General features: G+C 38.8%; 2 protein-coding genes across 3 annotated transcripts; one reads left to right on the top strand and one right to left on the bottom strand.

Annotated features, from left to right (window-relative positions):
• Positions 1-2,759: 2,759 nt before the first annotated feature.
• dynlt2b (dynein light chain Tctex-type 2B) lies at positions 2,760-6,330 on the top strand. The gene is made up of 5 exons (XM_029429814.1): positions 2,760-2,932; positions 3,558-3,691; positions 4,379-4,448; positions 4,934-4,997; positions 5,101-6,330. Exons 1-5 carry the CDS (start codon positions 2,886-2,888, stop codon positions 5,146-5,148), a joined length of 363 nt encoding a protein of 120 aa, XP_029285674.1. The 5' UTR covers positions 2,760-2,885; the 3' UTR covers positions 5,149-6,330.
• Positions 6,331-13,811: 7,481 nt separating this feature from the next.
• nmur1a (neuromedin U receptor 1a) lies at positions 13,812-21,894 on the bottom strand. Of its 2 annotated transcripts, none has more exons than XM_029429908.1 (3): positions 21,796-21,894; positions 15,938-16,882; positions 13,812-15,690 (listed from the first exon to the last, which is right to left on the bottom strand). In XM_029429908.1, the coding sequence occupies exons 2-3, from the start codon at positions 16,854-16,856 to the stop codon at positions 15,305-15,307; spliced, it is 1,305 nt and encodes a 434-aa protein (XP_029285768.1). In that variant the 5' UTR covers positions 16,857-16,882; positions 21,796-21,894; the 3' UTR covers positions 13,812-15,304. The 2 variants fall into 2 exon arrangements, with proteins under 2 accessions (XP_029285768.1, XP_029285769.1); XM_029429909.1 differs by having other exon boundaries at positions 15,938-16,813; positions 21,796-21,893.
• Between the last annotated feature and the right edge of the window lie 451 nt (positions 21,895-22,345).

Genomic DNA, 22,345 nt, shown 5'->3' with positions numbered 1-22,345 from the left:
GTTGCAGAGTGGTCCAAAGTCCTCTTTTCAGACGAAAGCAAGTTTTGTATTTCATTTGGAAGTCAAGGCGCCAGAGTCTGGAGAAAGGCTGGAGAGGAGCAAAATCCAAGTTGCTTGAAATCCAGTGTGAAGTTCCCACAGTCAGCGATGGTTTGGGGAGCCATGTCAGCTGCTGGTGTTGGTCCACTGTGTTTCATCAAGCCCAGAGTAAATGCAGCTGTGTACCAAGAGATTTTAGAGCACTACATGCTTCCGTCTGCTGAAAAGCTCTATGGAGATGAGGAATTCATTTTCCAGCATGATCTGGCACCTGCCCACAGTGCCAAAACCACCAGTAACTGGTGTACTGACCATGGCATTACTGTCCTCGATTGGCCTGCCAATTCCCCTGACCTGAACCCCATAGAGAATATGTGGGGTATTGTGAAGAAGAAGCTGAAAGACACCAGACCCAACAATGCTAATGAGCTAAAGGCCGCTATTGAAGCATCCTGGGCATCCATAACACCTCAGCAATGCCACAGGCTGATTGCCTCCATGCCACGCCGCATTGATGCAGTAATCCGTGCAAAAGGATTCCCAACCAAGTACTGAGTGCATTAATGGACATTTTCAAATGTTTGATTTTGTTTTGCTGTTATAAATCTTTTTTTTTACTTGGTCTGAGGAACTATTCTAATTTTTGAGATAGGATTTTTGAGTTTTCTTAAGCTGTAAGCCATAATCAGCAATATTAAAATAATAAAAGGCTTGCAATATTTCAGTTGATTTGTAATGAATCCAGAATGCATGACATTTTTGTTTTTTTAATTGCATTACAGAAAATAAAGAACTTTATCACAATATTCTAATTTTCTGAGACAGTCCTGTATATCCCTATCTGTCCCAGTGTTCCTTGTGAGTTCGTCATCTAAGTGTCACCCCTGTTGTCTCCTCGTGCGCCTCGTGTCTTCCTGGTTTGCGTTTTCAGTTTTATTTGTTGCTTTGTATTTTTACTAGCTTTTTATAAAATAAAGCTCTCTTTTTGTTAGAACCTTGTCCAGTGTACTGCATTTGGGTCATCACCTTTTCCCCACCGTGACACCTGGTTTCCTTAAGTTTCGGGTCTAGTTTTGTACTATGAATGGAATGTGTAATGACAATGTTGTTTTGCTAAGGCAGATTTGAAGCATATCAAATACATTAGTCACTACTGTTCAATTGCTGGATAGCCTATTTATAGACACCAATGAAAAGAAGGGAAATCTAATGAAGATTGAATTGCTTTGTGTGTGCTTGGGTTGTAAGAATGCATTGTGATTATCATTGAGCACACAGTAGTGAAGGACTGCAGGAGAAATGAAACTGAAACGTCTTCCAGTTGTATTCATGCACCACAGATACCTGTTATTATACTGCCCTGCCTGCTTTGTCTTCTGTCTTCCAGGAAATAAAAACTACTATACTAATACTTACTGTATTTTTATCCAAATTAATGACACTTTCAGAAAATAACTTTGCAGAAGATGGCCTAACTTTACATTACTGGGATTGATCTTCTGTCATCACTATTTACATTTTGAGAAAAAGACATGCAGTACAGTAGCTCCTCAAATGTCTGCCTCCTCCTATCCATGGTTCAATTTAAACATCGAGTCCGTTTTCATCTTCTGTTCTGCCTGAAAAATATATAATTTAAAATCCAACCTTCCTATTTGACAAAGCAAGCAAAGATGGGAAATTGGTGAGCATGGTGAGAATGTGCCAGGATAGTGCTATCCATGCTGCTATCAAAGCTAGAGACTGATCTTTAAAGTCTGAAAGTACTCTTAGCTCTACTTTATGCTTCTGCAATCATGACACTTGTGTGCTGCTTTTTTCAGGTAAGTGCAGACAAAGGAGATATGTTCTGATTTAGCTGCATGAGGCCTTGAAAGCAGTGGAGTTTAGAAATCATGATGAAGGCGGACGTGAAATGGCTACACCGTGATATGTCTTTGGATACCGGCAATGATGCCAGTCCATGCAGGAATGAAGGCAAGGGGATGAAATGAAAGAAATGATGGAGGTAATAATTACATTTTAGAAGACGGTGTGATATCAAAGGCTTTCCTTCTCTGAGAAAGAAAAGTGTAAATAAAGATAATATGAAAGACATATAAAAAGGTAATTCTTGCATCCTCTCCCACTATACACCTGTTTCCACGTTACCTCATCAGCCCTGCAGTTTATAACCCACACTTTTCCACGCACTCTTTGCCAGTTTGTCAAAGTTGCTCTGTTGCCCTGTACCTGCCTGCCTGATCTTTTGCATGTTTTTGGACTTTGAATTAAATGCCTATCCCTTTGGATTTGTTTGCCTGTAGGCCTATAGTGTATACCTTTAATTTATCATTAAATCATTGGACTGTCCCTGTCTGCCTTGACTATATGCATTTGATTCCTCCTTCCCCTGCTACCTGAATTCATCCATGTGACACCCCCAACTCAGTGGCCAACAGATTAGGCAGTGGTTGTTCAACAGCTTCCAGGCTGTAACTGTGATCATTTATATAAATTTCCCCTGTATGATAAAATAATCTTTTATTCTGCTAATTGGCTTTTTCTGTTTAAAACACATCTGTGTTCACAAGCCAATGGAGTTTGCTCACTTGTTGTATAGATAAATATAAAACAAATACTCAACAAATTAGCCAACTGGTTTGAGTAACGTTACGATATGAAAGACGTAACAGTGCCAGTACAAACCACACATCTATTTACCGTACTCTTATTTTGAAACCGGAAACTATGGGGAATCGTCGCTATGGTAACGAATGAAACTCTGCATAGATTAGCTTGTTAGCATCCGACTGACTTCTTTATTTCCTCTTATGTTTTAGCTAGCGCTATATTATTGACTTGCGATGGAGGAGTGCGATACATACCTCATACGACCTAATCATCAGTACAAGTGAGTTGGTCAAAGTGGTTTAGTATAATTTATTACAGGTGAAGTTAGCTTTTAGCCAGCGAGTTCATCGCTAACGATTTGGTTGTTTTGGCTAATTAGCCACTTTCGAGTGTAGCTAAACGTCGAGTGCCATTTTAAGACTGACCGTTAAGATTACATCTAAATAACGTAATGAATACGTTTTCAGACGACAGCATTTGGCGTCAATACTGCTTATGGACGTCGGTCAGCCAACCTAACGTTAGCTGAAAGGACAATGTGAGAAAAGTGTGAAAAATTTCTCCAATAAACCAGCGCAATGTTGGTAAATTAGCCTGTGGTAATGCATTTATCTGCTTCACTGTTCACCTAGGGTGATAAAGCACTCAATTTAACACAATACAATCTAAAATTAAAATGAATTCACTACTGTTAATTCAAGATTAAGATTATCAAATATAGGGCTACAGTAAATCAAGCATATTAACTCAAATATAGTGTGGACCATTAATACAAATGTATACAACCATCATAAGAGATTTATATAACCCATACTGAGAGAGGCTGTTGAGTTGTGGCTACTGTGACCTGTGTAAACTCATTGAAGTTAACTTGCTGCCTTGTTGCTCTCTGTTAAATCTCACAGATTTAAACCAGCCATTGTGAAGGAGTGTATTCGTGAAATTGTGAGCGAGCGACTGTCTGGAATGAGGTACGACCCAGAAGAAGTCCCAGAGCTGTCCCGATCACTGGCAGACTGCGTTAAGGACAGAGTGAAGAGTGAGTGATGCTTCCGCCCTCTCTTATAACTCAGTAGGACTGAGTACTGTCCAAGTACTGTTGTAGATTTAAAGTACTGTTCAAAATAATTACTCAAAATAAACTGAAAACTGTGATCCAAATACCTGGTCTGTTAATATTCTGAATTAAATGGCAACATAACTGCTGACTTAGCCTTATGTAGACTGATTTCAAAGCAAGCAAAATGCTTCTTCAACTAAATACAACTTAAACATAACTAGATTGTGAAAACATCATTATTGTGACTTTAATGTATCATTTTGGGTTTATTACTGTGGAAATGTTTTGTAGAATGTTTAATACATGGACTTTCCAACAACAGACTAAAGATGTTCTGCCAATTATGAAACACACTTCTGCTTTAGATGTTGCTGTCAGTACAGAACCATGCTGAATCCTTTGGAGAAGGAATCCAAGTAAAATGTGAACTACATAAAAAATGTAGCCAACAGATTGAAGCAGAGTTGGCTTAAATGTAAATGTTTGCCCCCACTAATAAAGTCAACGACATTTCTCCCATAAACTATACCCGTACTAGTAAAAATATTTAACTTAAGTATATCCTACACATCATATTTAGCGAATGAATACCCATCCCTTTATTGTCGTGGCAAAATGTTGCACAATCACTGATGTACACTATTACAGATCATTTCTCTTCAATAGATGCGGGGTTTGACAGATATAAGCTTGTCGTGCAGGTGGTCATTGGAGAACAACGAGGACAAGGAGTCAAGTGAGTGATCATTTGGTAGTAAAAAAAAAAAATATTAGCTGTTAAAATTTGTAAAACTACTATATTATTGTGGGATATTTTCTCTAACTTTGAGCCCCCTGTGAGAGACACTCAATTGAAGCAAAAGAGAGGGTGTGTACATTACATTACATTACAGGTCATTTAGCAGGCGCTCTTATCCAGAGTGACTTACATTGAACTAACTACAGGGACAGTCTCCCTCGAGCAACTCAGGGTTAAGTACCTTGCTCAGGGGGTAATGGTGGCAGCCTGGTATTGAACTCCTGACATTCTAGTGTTTTGTTTGGAAGGCGTACCACTAGACCACAAGGACACTTGGCCATCACCAACGAAAATTGAATATTGTAAATATCATGAAAAAAAGTTTTGATTTAAAGGGGTCTTTTTTTTGGATTACATTACAGAAAGTAGTTCAGACCTATAAAACAATGAATCCATGACCTTCTCATTTTTTTTTTAACCAGGATGTCATCAAGGTGTTTGTGGGATGCTGACTCAGACAACTATGCAGAAGATGTTTTCATGAACGTAGGTGCCTTTGTCATACTCAGACGTGAAGGGGAAAATCAGACTTTTCAAATACAGTTTAAAAAAAAAAAATCAATTAACTGTGTTTTACCTTTGGGTACAGGACAGCTTGTTCTGTGTGGTGGCAGTTTTCGGAAGTTATTACTACTGAGAACAAGCGGATGGATGACAGAGAATACGTTCAGATGAAAGGAAGCGAGGGGAACATCCAACAGAGCCGGCTCACTGTTCGCACTTCGGGCCCGCAGTGCGTGGATTAGATCGAACAGTATGTACTTGCTGCATCTTGAGATCAGCTGGATGCATCTTGAGATCAGCTGGCATCCAGTGTAGAAGGAGATACGGATATCTGTGCTGATACTGTAGAGATTTTAAAATGAAGGATTTCACCAGGATTTCCTGACTTGGCAGGATAATTATTGAAGACTGAGGCTTCTGACCAGTTCTGACTTAAAAAGTCCACCCAATATTTCTGGAAACATTTTCTTGTGTATTCAGTAGACATGCTAGAAGAATTGAATGCTTGTGTTCCCAACTGAATGTACTGCAATACAGTGCGCATTTGTACTACACTTTGGGTGCTTGACTTAGCACAGCAGCTGCAGTAGAGGTCAGTATTTGTCTCTTGATTGTCAACACCATGACGGATGATTACTGTCGGCCAGCTACTGTAATTATACAGGATTTGAAGACTTTACTAGAATTTGAACCATTGTTTGTGCATCACCACCTGTATGATCATAAACTCTGCTCATCCCTTTACAGATATTGCTACCTCTCTGTTGTGCTATGATTGAAGTCATTTTAAATCTTAAATCAACCCTTAGTTTGAGTTTGACACTATGAATTTGTTTTCTTTTAATGTGGGATTCCTTTTCAGCAGTTAACACATATCTAACAGACAGGTAATGTTGCGTGGTATTTTGAAGACTATAACATTTCAAAATCAGTTTCAAAATCAAATGTCCAATATAATTTGAATGAAATGTTACCTACTGTGATCTTTAACGATGGTTCTTATACTGTGTATAGTGCTGTAACATTATACAATCAATAAATTAGTCAATTACATTGACATCAAATCATCGTTGAAATGATTTTTTCACTGCCTACTTACACATATTTCTAGCCATACAGAATTTCTTGGTTTGAATTAAATGTGTGATTTTGGGTCATATTCGTCGCCTGGCAACATCTGACTATCCAGATTGGGTTTTTTGTATTTTTTCACATGGCCATTATACTGTTTTCAGAAGCTCTCAGGTCATAGTTTTGGGTCACATGTTAAACTGTTGGCAGCCCCTTTCAGCAGACACAAAATAGATGCCCAGCAAATTGGATGCTAATGTGTTGTATATTGTACATGGTGTACTAGTCTCCTATGTGCCATAAACACTTGATAAGATGTTAGTATAGGCCTTTAATATATAATCATTTGTAATACATGTTCATTGTTAGATGTCAAACTATATGCCAGTTCAAATAAACTATGCAACTGCTCGTTTAAATTTAAGTTTAAACTGCTTAGAAAATGTATGTGGCTGCCATTTTCACATTCTGCACCACATTGTCAAACATCAGTTTACCATATCTCAACAGTAAAACCTTTTAAATTCACTGTACTCTTAGTTCTGAAGGGTTATGAGGGCCAGTGACATCAGCTGGCTGCAAGTCGCAGCTCCCTATTGCCCTCTTCCTGGAGTCATTTGGTGAAGACAGGCTGATGACTCAACTGAATTGTGGCCACACAGTAGAGAGGAAATGCACAAAACTAGAACGACAGTTTGACTATTAAAAAAATGCAGGAAATATTTCTAAACAAAGAGTGACAGAGAAGCATATTTACGATCATTTTTAAATGACTGAATAATACATCTTGTTTGCTTTAAAAACATTTTTACATAGAAGGTATTGACTGAAATGATTGCATAGTTAAAAAATGCATTTCACTTTTGTTTTTGTTTTAGTGGTGATGTTGAGGATCTTTGTTCCACTATGAAGATAGTAAGACTTGAAGAGTTGTTTTGTTGCATTATTGTCTCATTAACAAGTGTCTGTCAATTTCATTCTGTTGTAGGTTTGCCTGCTTTTACTCATTTCACTTCAGATTTATGACTCCCCAAAGTCTGACTATAAACCCCAATATTGTTTTCAAACACACTTTTCCTTTAGTATTTGCAACTATTGCCAGTTATCTGCCTAACAAAGATAAATGAGTCCCAACAGTGAAACGTTTGCTAAATCATCTTCCCTGTAATTTGTTGTTGATGTGTCTGTCTGCAATTAGACAGAAGGTTATGTTCAGATATTTTTATGTTTTTCTAATTGCTCTTGGCTCCTTCAATTAATTTCAGCAAGTATAAGCTGGACAAATAGATGCTTTTTCAGACTATATATAAAGACTTAATGAGACAGATGTTTTTGTTATGTGAATATAAATCAAAGGATTCTTCAAATCAGGACAATTTGTAGAAACTAAAATGAAAAATCTCCAGTCAGCACATTTGCCTCACTTGAATGGACCTGGAGGCTGGTGATATTCTATGTGGATTGCTTGAAATGTTTCTTTATGATATTAAACAGGGGTACTGCATTCTATTTGACTTAAAACCTCTCATGGTCAAATTTAGAATATTCTTGCCCTGCTGTTAATAAGTTGTTGGATTTTTTATTTTATTCACAACTGATGACTGTAAATTTAGATTGTAGGACCCCAGAGGTGAAATGCTAATCATATTTCTTTGGAGCGTGTGGCCAGGTATTGCACATTACACTTTTTAAATTGTACATCTGCAGTAGTAATGAATGGGCTTGTGGCTGAGAGCCATCCGTATGGGGTAGAAGTTAGAAAGTTATGTTGTAGGCTTACGTATGCTTAAATTATTACAGCACAAATATACTTCAGTTTAAACAATTTTGGAAAGCCAAAAGTCTTATATTAACAACATCTGCATGTAGCTTGCTAGTTAACCTGTTCAGTAAAGGGCAGCAAAGGTAACAGAGTTTTATTCACAATGGAGGCGAAGGCAGTTATTACATTTGTTATTATTACTATAATTTAAAAGATGCTGATTATCCAAGCCGATAATCAGCCAGCCTCTAATTGAAGCCTTCCACCTTTAGTCCACATATGTCCATGGCCTCTTCTAATGAGGCTGTGCAGCGATTAAGCAGGTCTATTGATTTCTCTCCTGCACCCTAATTGCTTTTTCCGGTTTAAATCCAACAGATATACCTAAATACCTGCCCAATCAGAACTTAATTCAGAACGGTGTCGATGAGGGGAATATTCACTTCAGCTTCATGGCTAAGTTAATATAATGGATGAGCTGCTTAAACATTAGGAGGTATGGTGACTTTCTAGGTCTTACGTAATAATGATCAGTTTTATCACTTAAAAACCAGACATCCGCTGTACCAGAGCGTCATTACTTTCACAGGACGCTCTTGAATGCCTTCCCTTTTCTTATAATGCACACATATAATTCCAACCATTCATCAGTTTTTAATCTTTCACCTTTAAGTCAGGTTTTGAACAAACTAAACTAAGTGAATAAAACTCAGCGGATAGTTCAGGGTCGTTTTGCCATTGATTGATACATTAAGGGGCAGAGGAACGTGGGGGATGGCCTGACTCTCAACTGGTGGCACTAACCGTACTTAAAATGACCAGCCTCTTATTTCTGTGCTGACTGAGTTACCTCAGCGACTGACAATTAGCACAATTTGGTTTCTGACTGTCTTAATTGCTGGATATGGCTTCTCCGGCTGATTACTGGTGATGGAAGACAACACATTACATGATCTGTATTGCCAAATTAGACTTTGCCTTTCAGCAAAATGATCATCATAACATCATTTACCATCATATTTGTAATTTTGTAATTACTGACTAACTACCACGTAACTTGAGTTCAGGACACACTTGCAAACATGGCAGATAATTGTCAGAGATCTAGATACCATGTTTACATGCCACATTATCTTGGTTTTTAACAGATTACTCTCGCTAGCAAAACAGATTTTTCAAAACAGGGAAATTGACTGATCAAGCATGTTAACACACTCAAGCATTTATCAAATTATACATTTATTTTTTAAGTGGCAGAGGAGATTGAAGTAGTTTTTCTAGCCCTGACACCTGCAGGTTGTCTGTAACCCCAACAAGCTCCATGAATCAGAGGCAGCCACCTGTCCTTAGTGGAAATCTAAAATGACTGATCAGTGAAGAAAAGACTTGTGGCTTCTTCTCATTTTCCGTCATGTCTTGTCAAAGGTATAGCCTAGTTTAAATAGGCACCATGTAATTATAATATTGTCTAAGCCTGTCTCCTTTTTCTTTGCTCAAAATTGTGCAATCAAACTCCCTCTAAGTAGATTTATTTATAAATCAGCTCTAATTACCGGACTGCAGCATTTGCATCAATGCAGTCAGTGATTAGTATAATTTCCAGGCTATCTATTACAAACTGGTGGTTAGTATAATTAGGGATGCTTAATAGGTGAAAAATAGGAATTAGTTGCGGTTTGGGTTTTCTTTTTTGAATCCTTATAAAGTATTATTTCCAGCAATAAAAAAGGATACTCTTTCCAGCGTTTAAAAAAAGACTTTTGACCGTTACTGATCGCTGAAAGGTGAAATTACACTCATCATGGTACAATGCAATCTCTCGTAGGGATTCCTAATTACTTTTTGTATTATCGATGGGAAGATTTGTCTTGCTCCTGAATATTGTTGTGTAGTTATTCATAGTCCAAACTAAATGTTTTTACATGTGTTCGTGTGTCTTCGATTAATGGGAATCATGGTGAGAAGTTTTGCCTGCCTTCAGGCTTTTTAATGAGCCTCATAGTTCCTACTATCGTTACATGATATCGTCATAGCAACTGTAAAGCCAGCTTACACGTTATTACATTAAATTACAGTTCATTTAGCTGACGCTTTTCTCCAAAGTGACTTACAATAAATGCCAACAATCATGAGGATGCTTGTGTTTTTTCTCCTTTACAGGATTAGATGCCAATTCCCTTAATATTTATCTCAGAGCACAATGAGAGGAAACACTTTGTTGCCATAGATAGTAACATTATCTGATGACTGTCAGCACCCGGAGAAAAGAGCCACATGGTGTAAACTGGTGAGCTCTACAGTCAGACTGCTCTTGGCTTGCAAGGCATTTGATAATGTGATGACTAAAGAAAAATCCTTCAACATTTTGTCCACAAAAACAACGTGCTTGTTTAATCTATCTGGGGTTGATATTCATCTAAATGTGACAACATCACAATGACATCCCTTTAGAGTTTTACTTTCCAGATGGGTCCAAGTGAAGGCTGTGTGTCTGCATTTACAATCTACTGATGGACTCTCTTTAGATTTGTGTCTCTGCATTGATGAGGCCTTATTTTCCAATCTTCACCTTCCCCTCAGGGGAAAGTTGGCTATGAGATGATCCCTGGCTGTTTACGAGACAAGAATTTCAGTGCTAACCAATGTTGCTCTCAGAGTGTTAGCAACGCCTGATCTATCTCGGCAACTGGTCCAAAGGTTTCAAGTTTCCCGTACGATTGAAGCCTTTATGGCTTGCGGTTTAATTTCAAACTGTTTATAGGCATTTAAGAGAAATGATAGTTGTCTGATATACACTGTGTATATACAGTATACAGCTTGATAATGTAACAAAAAAAGCCTATTTCATACAACCTTTGAAATGCCATTACTAGTCAGCCATAGGTTTTAAGTCTCATTCCGGCAAGGATTTTGATGTCAGGTGACACATTTTTGAGAGTTTGACATTTTGCAGTTTCGCCATTTAACCTGTGGTTGTGTGCCAGACTATTTCTTGGCTCTGAGCATTTAACAGACAACCAGTAGAGACGCTAGGACGTTACAATCCCTGACCATGTGATAGTTCAGCATATCACCTCCTGTAAAATAGCAAATTGATTGTTTTTGTACGGAATAAACGCTCATACTTAGAGTTTTAGAGGTGGTGGATTATTTTTTACAGTTGGACAAAGCCACACTAGCTGTTTCCCCTTGTTTCTAGCCTCTGTGCGAAGCTAAGTTTGCCAGCTGGTTGCTGGCTTTAGCCTTATATCTATAAATGAGAGTGGTTTAGATATTCTGTTTTTTTGGCTCTCCGCCAGAAAGCAATTATAAGTATTTACCAAAATGACAAACTACTCCCGTTAAATTGAAGTGTTAAATGTTTTAATTTAAAGTAATAGATTAAGTCCATTTTAATTTAAAGTAACTTTTGCAATAAACACATTTTGAGTTCAGTGCTGAAGCAGTCTGATAATACAACTTCATTGTGCTATGATGTTAAAAGAATGGGGAAGATAAAGTGTTTGTTTTTTTAATCTTTAAGATTACCACATCACTAGCCACTCCAATTCACATTCAAGGTATATCATTTTATTTGAGAGGGTGCTGAGCCTCTCACGTAGCCAAAAGGTGTAATTGAAGTGAAGTGAAGTGCTCTATTTATTCATCAGAACGAGGGATGAACAATGCACGTGAACTCCAAGATGGATATTTGTGCCTTTCAAATATCCTACATGTGCCTTCAATTCTGTTGGGGGGTGGGGAGCATGTGCAATAGTATCCTGTATAAAAGAATGATATTAGTGTATGTGTAGTTTAAGGATATACTCCGTCTTTGCAAGCTTATGGTAAATGATCTACAACTAGAATGTTAAATAATCAGATGAATTGTGAAAAGCTTAAATGTTTTATTGTGTACAGGTTTATTAGCATCAATGCTCATTCTCTAATTACTGAGTATAGTGAAACATGTAAAGCCCTCATGGATTTCCTTGGTAAGAGAGGGCTGCTTAAATTGTTCACGTAAGATGAAGAGCATTTTAGGTAGTGGTCTGCTGTCTGACAAAAACCTTTGAATTGAATGTCATCCTTGTTATACAGGACCAGCAGGAGGGTGTGAAATGTGGTTTTAATCATCATCTCTGGCTGATCTAAAGAAGATACCGATGGAATGTGTCTGAGCACTTTAAGGAAGTTTCAAAGAAAGAGGTTTTTGAGTGAATCAGAAATAACCTTTTTATTCCTGTTAATTCACGTTCACAGACATTTCCAGAGAAAAACTTTAGTTTGTGTGTGACCTCGCCTGATACGTTTACGTTGCTTACGGATATGTAAACCATAAGGTTTTAAATGGATGTTCATATAATAACGTGTTTCCCTAATGTTTGATGTCAGGTTTCAAATATGGGAGAAGCGAAACATTCAAAACTAATCTGACAAATTTTAAAGAAAGGAAAGTTTAATCAGGAGAAATGTTAATCAGAGGAAGGGTGCGGCAGTAGAAGGAGGGGGTTGCAAAACACAGACTCCAGCAGCATCCCAGAGAGAGGGTTTTAACTCAAGCCAAGTTGCGCCGTGGAAAACAAGTACCAGTTCAGACTGAGCTGCATCGTGGGTTCGGGACCGCTGGAACACTCCAGTACGCCAGATGCAACGCCTCCACTACCTCTTCCGCCTCCCTCAGTACCACCGCCACCTGGCCTTCAATCGAATAGCTCAAGCTTTGCATTTCTGCATTCTGGGTTTAATGCTCCATCAGATAATGATTATAGGGTAAGGAGTAGGGTCTCCCAACCAAAATTGTCCTGTAGTCATTCCACTGGTCCATTTTCTGGACATTCCCAAATACCTAATTTACTGTATGCTGTTTGTTTAATCTGCAATGTATACATTCATCATTCATTAACGTCATTCATGTAATACTTGTATATGTATGCTTATTCATAAGTCTATATATCTTAGGCTAAGGACAAATGATTATGTTGTTATCTGGCAACACTTCAAAAAAACTTTCAACAAAAAAAGCAGTGCGGTGCGCCTCACCTTTTGAAACCTGGGTTGGCCTTTACACTGCATCCTGACACCTTCAGCTTTTTCTGCAGTTTTTCCCCTTACACTATTTTAGGTAGTTTATTTAGCTGATGCACCTGTTCAAAGTGGATGACAGTTGATGTATGCAGTGGCTCAGAACGATATACCATGAAATCCTGCCCACAATACGTTCCTCTTCACATGCCCTTTAAGTTGATTTTAACAGGATTAAGAGGTTTTATCTTTCTTCCTCACTTCTCCATCTTCTGTCTCTGCTTCAACAACAGCAGCAAAGGTGCTTAGTGGCGCATCACTCAGGGTGCTACGAAGCGTCACCCGGGTGACACTTAGCGATGGGAGTGATGTCATGTGGCCGATGGACATGACATTGTACAGGATTGGGTTGACTGCTGAGCTTAGGTAGAAAAACACTCCGGAGATGACGTGCACATACTGGAAGATTTCCAGGTGGTTGTCACTCCAGTCATTGATGAAACTCCACATGAGACGGTCAGTGTGAAAATCACTACTAAAACCACTGGGGAAACACAATGGGAGACATGGGTAGAGGGGATTTTAATAGCAGTGCATTGATTGATGTTGCCAAAAATAATCGCAATTAAATTGTCCCTCTGGGTGCTGTGTGTCAATGATGAAGATAATACCTATCCTGGCTGCACAGCAGTTGATTTCTTGTCCATCATTGTTAAATAATGTCTAGATTCATAATTAGGAAATGCTTCTTTGAAATGTGTGTTTTATATCATTGGTATGGGTCCATCCAAGTGTACTCCATCATATTGTTTAAAAGCATTTGAAAGTCACATTTATCCTAATTTTAAATGGGCATCATTTCATGTATCATATAAAACTCATTGAAATCTAGACAAATGCTATAAATTATTTTTTGCTTGAAAAACAAACATATCTTTTTATTAATTTTTTTGTGCAGTGACAAGTTTGTAACAACAACAATCCAAAAGCTGCTTCTCATTAGAGATACATTTTTCTCATAATATTTTCCATACTGATGAACAATAAAAAGCTTTTGCAGAAATTTAACACACAAACACGACTGTAAACAGGATACAGGGGTGACAAACATTTTTGTTATGTGAACATAGCAATACAATATACAGAATATATTCTCACAGAATATTGCACGTGCTAAGAAACGTTGATATTTATAATACAAATCATTTGATATAAATAATAACTGTACATAAAGTGTGGCTTATCCCTTACATTATGGACAATTAAAGTAGCAGTATCATAAAAACAATAGGACATTCACTTTTGCTAGATTTTTTTTTATTATCCTCAGTCTTATTTTTGTTTGTTTAGTTTTTTCATACTCTCTTGTTTAGCAAGAAACTTCAGTTTGTTGTTACTTTACGCCGTTGTGTTTCACAAATCCTTACTGTATTTATAATACAAGTTTCTAAAAGTTAATAACGTCTTTCTGGCTTTTACCAACTTTTGTATGCATTCGTCCACTTTGTTCATCTCAACTTGTCAAATTCCAGGATTTTTTATTAGAACAAATCAAAACAGAGGACTGTTTACTAATGCCACCTATTGATTCGATAACATATAGGATCTGTATTTACATTTAGTTCTTTATCTATCCCGCAGCTGCACGACTAGCAGCCGCTAGCGTGAGTGTTTCTGCATTCACTTGCATTGGGACATCAGAGATTCACTCTTGTAAATCTTCAAACAGCCACAACATTTTTATATACAGTATATATATTTTAATTAGATTGTTCAAGACTGGGGTGGCAGCTTGGGTGGCAAGGCAATTTTTAGGGGTGGCAGCAACTGCCACATGTGGCATGATATCTACAAACTACAAAACGTGTTGGCATGGACCTTATGTGTGTTGCAGTCATGGGTTACAGAGCAGGCAACAAGCAATATCACATTGTCCAATCGGATGAATTGAGAGGCGGGCCTTCTGTGGTGGTGACATAGTTAGTTATCTAGCTCAATTAAGCTAACTTTGCTAACCGTTAGCTAATGCAACCCCAATAATGTTTACTGGTCATTGCTTTGCCAGTGTGATACTATTTGGCCTCTCATCCTCTTTCAGAGCCAGATCAGTGCCCTCCACCTGTGTAAGTAAGGCAGCTAGCTACTACTTAGCTAACTTACTAAATAACGTGCAGAAAGCTGCTCTTTTTTAAAATGATAGGCTTCAACAAAAAAGGCAGTGTGGTACCTTTTAGAACCTGCAAAAAGCACTCTGTTTGATCGGGTCCTTACACTGCAGCCTGACATCTTCCGCTTTTTCTGCAGTTTTTCCACTCAGACTATTTCAGGTAGTTTATTTAACTGATATACCTGTTCAAAGTGAATGACAATTGATGTATGCAGTGGTTTAGAAATATATACCATGAAATCCTGTCCACAATACATCCCCCTTCACATGCCCTTTAAGTTGTTTTCAACACGAAAAAGTGGTTTCATCTTTCATTCTCACTTCTCCAACTTCTGTCTCGGCTTCAACGACAGCAGCAACAATGCTTTGTGGCGCATCACTCAGGGTGCTGCGAAGCGTCATCCGGGTGACACTGAGTGAGTGTTTCCTGGGAGTGATGTCATGTGGCCGATGGCACATGACCTCCTTGAACATTTCTCTAAAGCGTGTGGACATGAGATTGTACAGGATTGGGTTGACTGCTGAGCTTAGGTAGAAAAACACTCCGGAGATGACGTGCACATACTCGAAGATTTCTAGGTGGTTGTCACTCCAGTCATTGATGAAACTCCACATGAGACGGTCAGTGTGAAACGGGGCCCAGCAGATCCCGAAAACGACTACTAAAACAACTGGGGAAACAGTAAGAGAGAGGAAGACACAATGGGAGACATGGGTAGAGGGGATTTTAATAGCAGTGTATTGATTGGTGTTGCCAACATAATCTCAATTAAATTGTCCCTCTGGGTGCTGTGTGTCAATGATGCAGAGAGTCAGATTAGTATCGGCCTAAAACCGATAACGAACAGGTTTGCCTACAAGTCAGCTAGGCACAGAGCTCTTGGTAAAATTAAAGGAAAAGACTAGTTTGATACTCACACAACATTTTAGTGACCTGCCGGCGACGGGCCTTCTGCTGCTGTGTCCGAACGTGACAGTAGCTGTCCTGTCCAAAGACTGTCTTTGACTCCAGTGTGTGACACATCTTCTCCCGCTTAAGCTGCAATCCAATGAGCATGTAAAGAGCGCTGATTGTGAGCATGGGCAGAATGAAAAATAGGAAGGTGGTCACCTGGATGGTCAGGTTGTACATCCAGTGCGGTTTCACCAGAGTACAGATTGCTGAGTCTGGGATCTGCATTGTTATGTTCCCAGCAGGGCCGGTGAATCGACCGTGAAGGAAGTTGATGCCATGTAGACTTGTGTTTGGCAAAGCACACAACACAGATACACCCCACACCGTAAGGATGACTCGCTTGGCATGGGTACGTGTTACAACGTACTTTGCGCGTAGCGGGTGCACCACAGCGATGTAACGCTCCACGCTCAGCGCTGTCACGTTGAGGATAGACGCCAGGCAAACAGTCTCGAATAGGAACGTCTTAAAGTAGCAGCCACCCTTCCCCAGGAGGAAGGGGTAGTTCTGCCACAGCTCATACAGCTCTAACGGCATACCGAGCAGCAGCACCAGCAGGTCTGACACTGCCAGGCTGAACAAGTAGTAGTTGGTTGGAGTCCACATGACTTTGTTGCGTGCAATGACAGTGCACGTCAGCACATTCCCCACCACACCAAACAGAAAAATGACCAGGTACATGAGGCAGACGGGAAGAAACACAGATGATCGACGAGGCCCCAAATATTTCTCCAGGTACCCTTCCTCTGTTAGACATGCATCATCCAGATCAATGTGGCTTCCATTCACACCAGAGGTCAGATTGACGCACATTCCCCCCGGAGAACAAAACCAGCCGCCTTTTTCAGCAATTAGATCAAAAGAGCAATTGTAAACTGACATTGTTCTGCAATAATCAGTCTCGGTATCTGAGAGAAAAAAAGATGAAACACATCAGTATTAAATGCAATTTTAGGAAAGTTTTGAATACACATGAGAATAAAGGTAAAAGTAATGATATAATACAAACACATTTAATCAAATCATAGTTGAACAGGAATCAAAGTTTTGCCGATAACTGCGAAAGTGTACATGTGTCAGCGCAAATGACAAAATAAATTGTTTCTTCATCTTTCTTCATCATGTTTCCCAAACAATTTCCAAAACTCTTAATAAGATTGCCTTTAACTGCTTTCTCCGCCATTGAGTTTTGAATTGACTTTGACAGTGAACAGTAGACAGGGTGGTTGAATAAGCTTGAATTGCCATCTGTTTCCTAGCCCAGTAGAGCTCAAAATCAAAAGCATTGGTGCTTCAATTTACAAAAATATGGAGTAGGGTAGAGTTCAAAGTAACTATTAGAGAGGTTATTTTGTTAATGACAGCCACTACTCTGTAAATTACTGTAAATGTGTTTTATATCACCAGTGTGTGAAATTACTGCGTTTAAGATAAAAGGGGTCATTTTCTTTAATCAAAGCCATTTCCAGCTGCAGTATGGAGCTGTTTTCTATAAAGAAGCCCATACTAAAAGTAAAAATCCTTACTGTTGAGGGCTTTCTGTCTTACACTTACGGACCTTTGAGCGACATACTGAACCCATATGAAGAATGCAAAAAGAGGAGGTGCTCTAGGAACTACACGGTGCCAGACACCCGACGGCTTGTTCGAGGGCAACGTTTGGCCCATGTATTTGAAACACAAGAAACACATCAGTCAAAAGGTGGTCTAATCAGTTCACTGGCAAGAGCACAGAAAAATGGTGTCAATACACAGAGGGGAGGTTTAGGAGCAGGAGCTCTAACAAAAAGATGTACGTAATACTCTTTATTCCATTACCATGACCCTTTAAATATCAGTGGGTGGAGAGTGGCGGGGGGAAGATCCACTCTATTAACTGTACAGTGTTTACTCAAAGGACTGAGTCACTGGATTAATGTCGCCCACGATGGTAGGTGTAATAACATTTTGTACCTTGTGTTACATCCTGCGAGGAGGATGTGACACTTTATCCACTTCATAATTTCAGATTCACTGATCAACGCAGTTACACACATTTACACCTGGAAGTTGTCCAGTACAAAGTCTGACCTTTTGGTAGCTGTACTGGGATTTTGCTTAAAAGGATAATTCAACAGTTTTGAAAAGGACAAGGACAATTAGATTTTTCTTGGAGGGGAGCGGGGGAAGATATTGATTAGGTACATAACAAAACAAATTGTCCACTTGTCGTATATACACTTTTTTCATGTACGTACTGTATATACCATATGATACAGTATATATATAGCAAGGACAAATCTGCAGATTCTCATACACAGTATATGTCCTTGAGATGTACTGTACTTCCTGTTCAAAGGAACAAACATCAGAAAGCCATGACTCATTCTATATTCAATCTTTTGAATTTCCAATTGAAGGAAAGTCATTTTGTAATACTGTCATGAGCCCTCTCCCTGCCTGGTAACACCACTAATTGTTTTCAATTATGTGCCACTCTGCTCCCTGCTCTCTCTACTCTGTCTGATTACCTCCACCTGTCTCTGCTCTGCTCCACCCTCGTTAACCTACCAGCTGCACTGCATTTACCACTAATCATGCCCTGTATAGAAAGCCCTGTTTTTCAGTCCACACTTGTCAGATCATCTGCAAGCCTGCATTGGAATCCTGCCTGCCTGCCTGCCTGCCTGCCTGCCTGCCTGCCTGCCTGCCTGCCTGCCTGCCTGCCTGCCTGCCTGCCTGCCTGCCTGCCTGCCTGCCTGCCTGCCTGCCTGCCTGCCTGCCACTCTGACTCCTGATCTGTTACTACTACTCTGATCTCCAGCCCCAGTAAACCCGACTTGCCTTACGACTACGAGTTTTGAATATCCCTGAACTGTACTACTGCCGTGCCTCATTCGGCCCTTTTGTGTGTGTGTGTTTGTTTCAATAAATCCTTGATCTTGAAATTGCGCTCCTGGGTCCTCGTCTGTCTGTCCTGACAGAACGATCTGACCATCATGGACCCAGCGCACACCCAGACCAGCATGCAGGTAGAGACTGAGATGTCTGCCCTACAGCGACTGGAACGCACTGAGGGAGACATCGTGTGTGTGTGTGTGTGACATCTGTCATGTGGATAATTCAATCATTACTCTACTGTTTCCATTTTCAATAGATTATTGGATTAAAAATTCAGGACATTTAATTATGCTTACATAGGAACTTATTTGGCTTCTGTCAGACTTGAGCTGATGTAGGAGAGAAAAAGGAACTGGTAAATTTCTGACGATATTTACATTTTTCCAAGTGAGAGCTGGGTATTGAGACAGGAAAACACTTTCCTTCCAGTTTAATGACTGACTGTTGAGCAGGAAAACGCAACGATGATTTTTCCATACATTTATATTTGAGTCAAGTCTTTTCTATTTCTGCCAGAGTTACCGTATTCACCAGAATGCATTTTGTGTCATGTCAAAAAGAGTTTTAAACAGTGGTAAATCATGTTGTCAGTGGCAGCACATGCACTGCATTGAAACTAATTGCATACAATACACCATCTCCCTGTGGTTTTAGAGTGCAGCCACTTCCTACTACAGCCCAAGGAGACTGAATTAAAAATATGTATACATCTAAATTTGCATCTTCTGCAGATGGAAAGCTCAGAGACAAGCTTGGGGTGTAGGGTGCAAAATGCATGTAAAAAAAGATCTACTACTGTAATGAATGTCAGTCCAGAAGGATACAGAATCAGCAATGGCATTTATTTATGGATGACACATAAACACTATCTTCCTCATGAGCATTCTGCAAGTCATGTATGTCTAATCTACATTTTTTTTTGCAGTATTTTTTATGCTAAACACATCTTACAATTTTGTTTTAAATGTCTGTACAGCAAAGTGCTACATTATAACATTATTAGATATGCCCTCAGTTGTTTATTTTCGAAGAATCATCTAAAGCATAATTTACGAAAAAAAGATTAAAGTTAAATAATTTCCGTGCCAACATTAGTCATGACTTGTTTTCACCCAAATAGAGTGAAACAAAGTCACCACACACTGTACCAAAACTGATTAAAGAAAGTGGCTGTCAACCAAAGGATTTCAAACTGATGCATTTGATCACCTGTTGGTCACAGATGGAAATATCCAAGGTTGTGATGTATTATACCTTATTAATCTCCAGTGGGAAATGTATCTTCTGTTGAATGTAAGGCCAGACTGTACAGCAGTCACTGGTAAAGCCAAATCCTCTGTGTATCAAATAATTACATGCACTGTCCTTTTACTGCTGTAAACATACAATACAAATACATTTACTAAACATCTTTTTACAGGTAAACAGTTGTTGACTATTACTTGCAGTGGATGCAGTAAAATGCAGAACTCTCTGTCTTTGTGAGTCCTGCCTGGAGTATTCAGCTCGTTGAAACTACAGAACCTAGCACCATCCGTAAAAGAATTGGTATTAATCCAATACCAATTGAACTGTTAAACCCTTTCACATCAGATTATAAGAAAAATATCCATCACCTTGCCTAGAAAGCAAGACATATTTTCCCTGGGAGCCAAGGATGTCATCTGGCAAAAGGTTCAATGGTATGTTGGTTCACGTCTTTGCCAGTCGTACATCTCAACAGGTAGACTTGCCCAACATACACATTTTGGCTCCTACATTTCCATTTTCTTCAGAATGATGCCATGGCTAATCCACATCACATATCTAAATCATGTGCCATGAGAAAAGTGAAAAGAGAAAAATAACAATCTTCTGCATTGAAGTCAACGTGACACTGCTTCCTGTAAGAGTCAAGAATTGCTTTGTGGGACTAAATATGTTTAAGTAAATTAATGCATGACTGTGCCTACTGTTGCCCACTTGTGTAGTCAAGTGTAGTCTCTATGAATTGTTCAAAAACTGAATGTGGAATTTATCAGACGCTCAGATTGCAGCATTGGGATTATTAAACTATCCCTTTAAAAACACCAGAGCCATTTTGATCCCTCATCTTGATGCACTAACGAGACAGGCCATCTCTGTGACTCTATTCTGTATGAGCACGCTGCACTTTTTATGACTTTATGATTTTTATGCTCCCTCATCACAATTATGACTCAAATTATGTGTTTTTTGGTCACTGTCATTTTATTTTATAAGTACAGTTATAACTAATTTATTCATATTTGGTTTTATTACAAAGTGAAAAGCAGAAGGAGGAATTAGAGCTGAGGAGAGTGATGACGTACTACAAAGGTCCTATTTGTGTTTAAACTCTGGATATCTCATTTGCATTGTATGATTTTTGACTGAATGACCCATAAGGACATTGGTCAAATTTGCATTTAAAAAAGGCAGTATAAAATATTTTTTTGATTTTTAACAGAGATATTTTTTTGCAATGTAGATTCTGCCATCTAATGACATTTCAGGTGTTTTACTTCAACAACCTTTTCCCCACAATCCTGTTATGCTAAACATGGCAGTGGCTTTATCACACAGACACCACTTTGGTAAATGAATCTCAGTATTCACATACAGTAGATCATAGCTGTTCGGAGAGCCAGTGCATTTTCATTTTGTTATATTAGCTTATAATAATACAAGAATGTTATCTGTTATTTTATATGTGACATTTATTTAAAAAAAATACATTGTTAAAATAGCCAGCATTGAAAATGAAAGTGAAAAAAAAGGTGAATTACAAAATAATATATTGGTTGATGATATCCACCAGGATCCTCTATATTTCTATGAGGCACTGAATAAAGAAGTGATTTTTATCAGAGAATGTGGATTTACACCACAGTGACTTATCCCTCATGATAAATAGCTTCCCAAAGAGCGTAAATCGTCTTACCTCTAATGTGTTCCGTTGTTGTTGTTCCCTTATGTAAACACAGATAAGTGTCTTGATTGTGAACAATGTGCTGCTCTCTCAGTCTCCTCTCCTCCTGGTCTGTCGCTCTCTCAAGCCTCAGTCCCGATATCACACATACACGGTACAATAAACACACACACACACACACACACGCTCTCTCTCTCTCTCTCTGTCAATCCCCCTCACCTCCACCCTCTCTATACAACACATTCAACCCTACATTTATAATTCTGTCCACACCAACTAGTACAATTATTATAATTTCAATATGGTAATGACAAGAGCTTTTAGAGCTCAGTGTGCCTTTCACACTGGGACAACACTCTTTTACAGCTATAAACAGAAAAAAATAAACCTCATTCAATAGTATTGAGCTTCAAATAATCCTGTCTGAACTACGTGTAGTCTATTGTTATTATTTAACACGATCTACTTGCACCATACAGTGGTAGGAGTTTTCTTTTAACCATTGTGTGACAGCTGGGGGTTGTTTTGGTTTTCTTTCTGTGGAGGGAAAGAAAGAAACTGC

The sequence above is a fragment of the Cottoperca gobio genome, chromosome 4 (genome assembly GCF_900634415.1).
Source record: "Cottoperca gobio chromosome 4, fCotGob3.1, whole genome shotgun sequence".
Lineage (NCBI taxonomy): Eukaryota > Metazoa > Chordata > Actinopteri > Perciformes > Bovichtidae > Cottoperca > Cottoperca gobio.
Note: the sequence above shows the minus strand (reverse complement) of the source record. Positions and strands in the feature narration are given on the sequence as shown.

Coding starts and splice junctions, on each gene's coding strand:
- dynlt2b (XM_029429814.1), top strand. CDS start 2,886: ATGGAGGAGTGCGATACATACCTCATACGACCTAATCATCAGTACAA. Junction 2,933..3,557: donor CGACCTAATCATCAGTACAA/GTGAGTTGGTCA, acceptor TAAATCTCACAG/ATTTAAACCAGCCATTGTGA. Junction 4,449..4,933: donor CAACGAGGACAAGGAGTCAA/GTGAGTGATCAT, acceptor TTTTTTAACCAG/GATGTCATCAAGGTGTTTGT.
- nmur1a (XM_029429908.1), bottom strand. CDS start 16,856: ATGTCAGTTTACAATTGCTCTTTTGATCTAATTGCTGAAAAAGGCGGC. Junction 15,691..15,937: donor GCAGGTCACTAAAATGTTGT/GTGAGTATCAAA, acceptor CTGTTTCCCCAG/TTGTTTTAGTAGTCGTTTTC.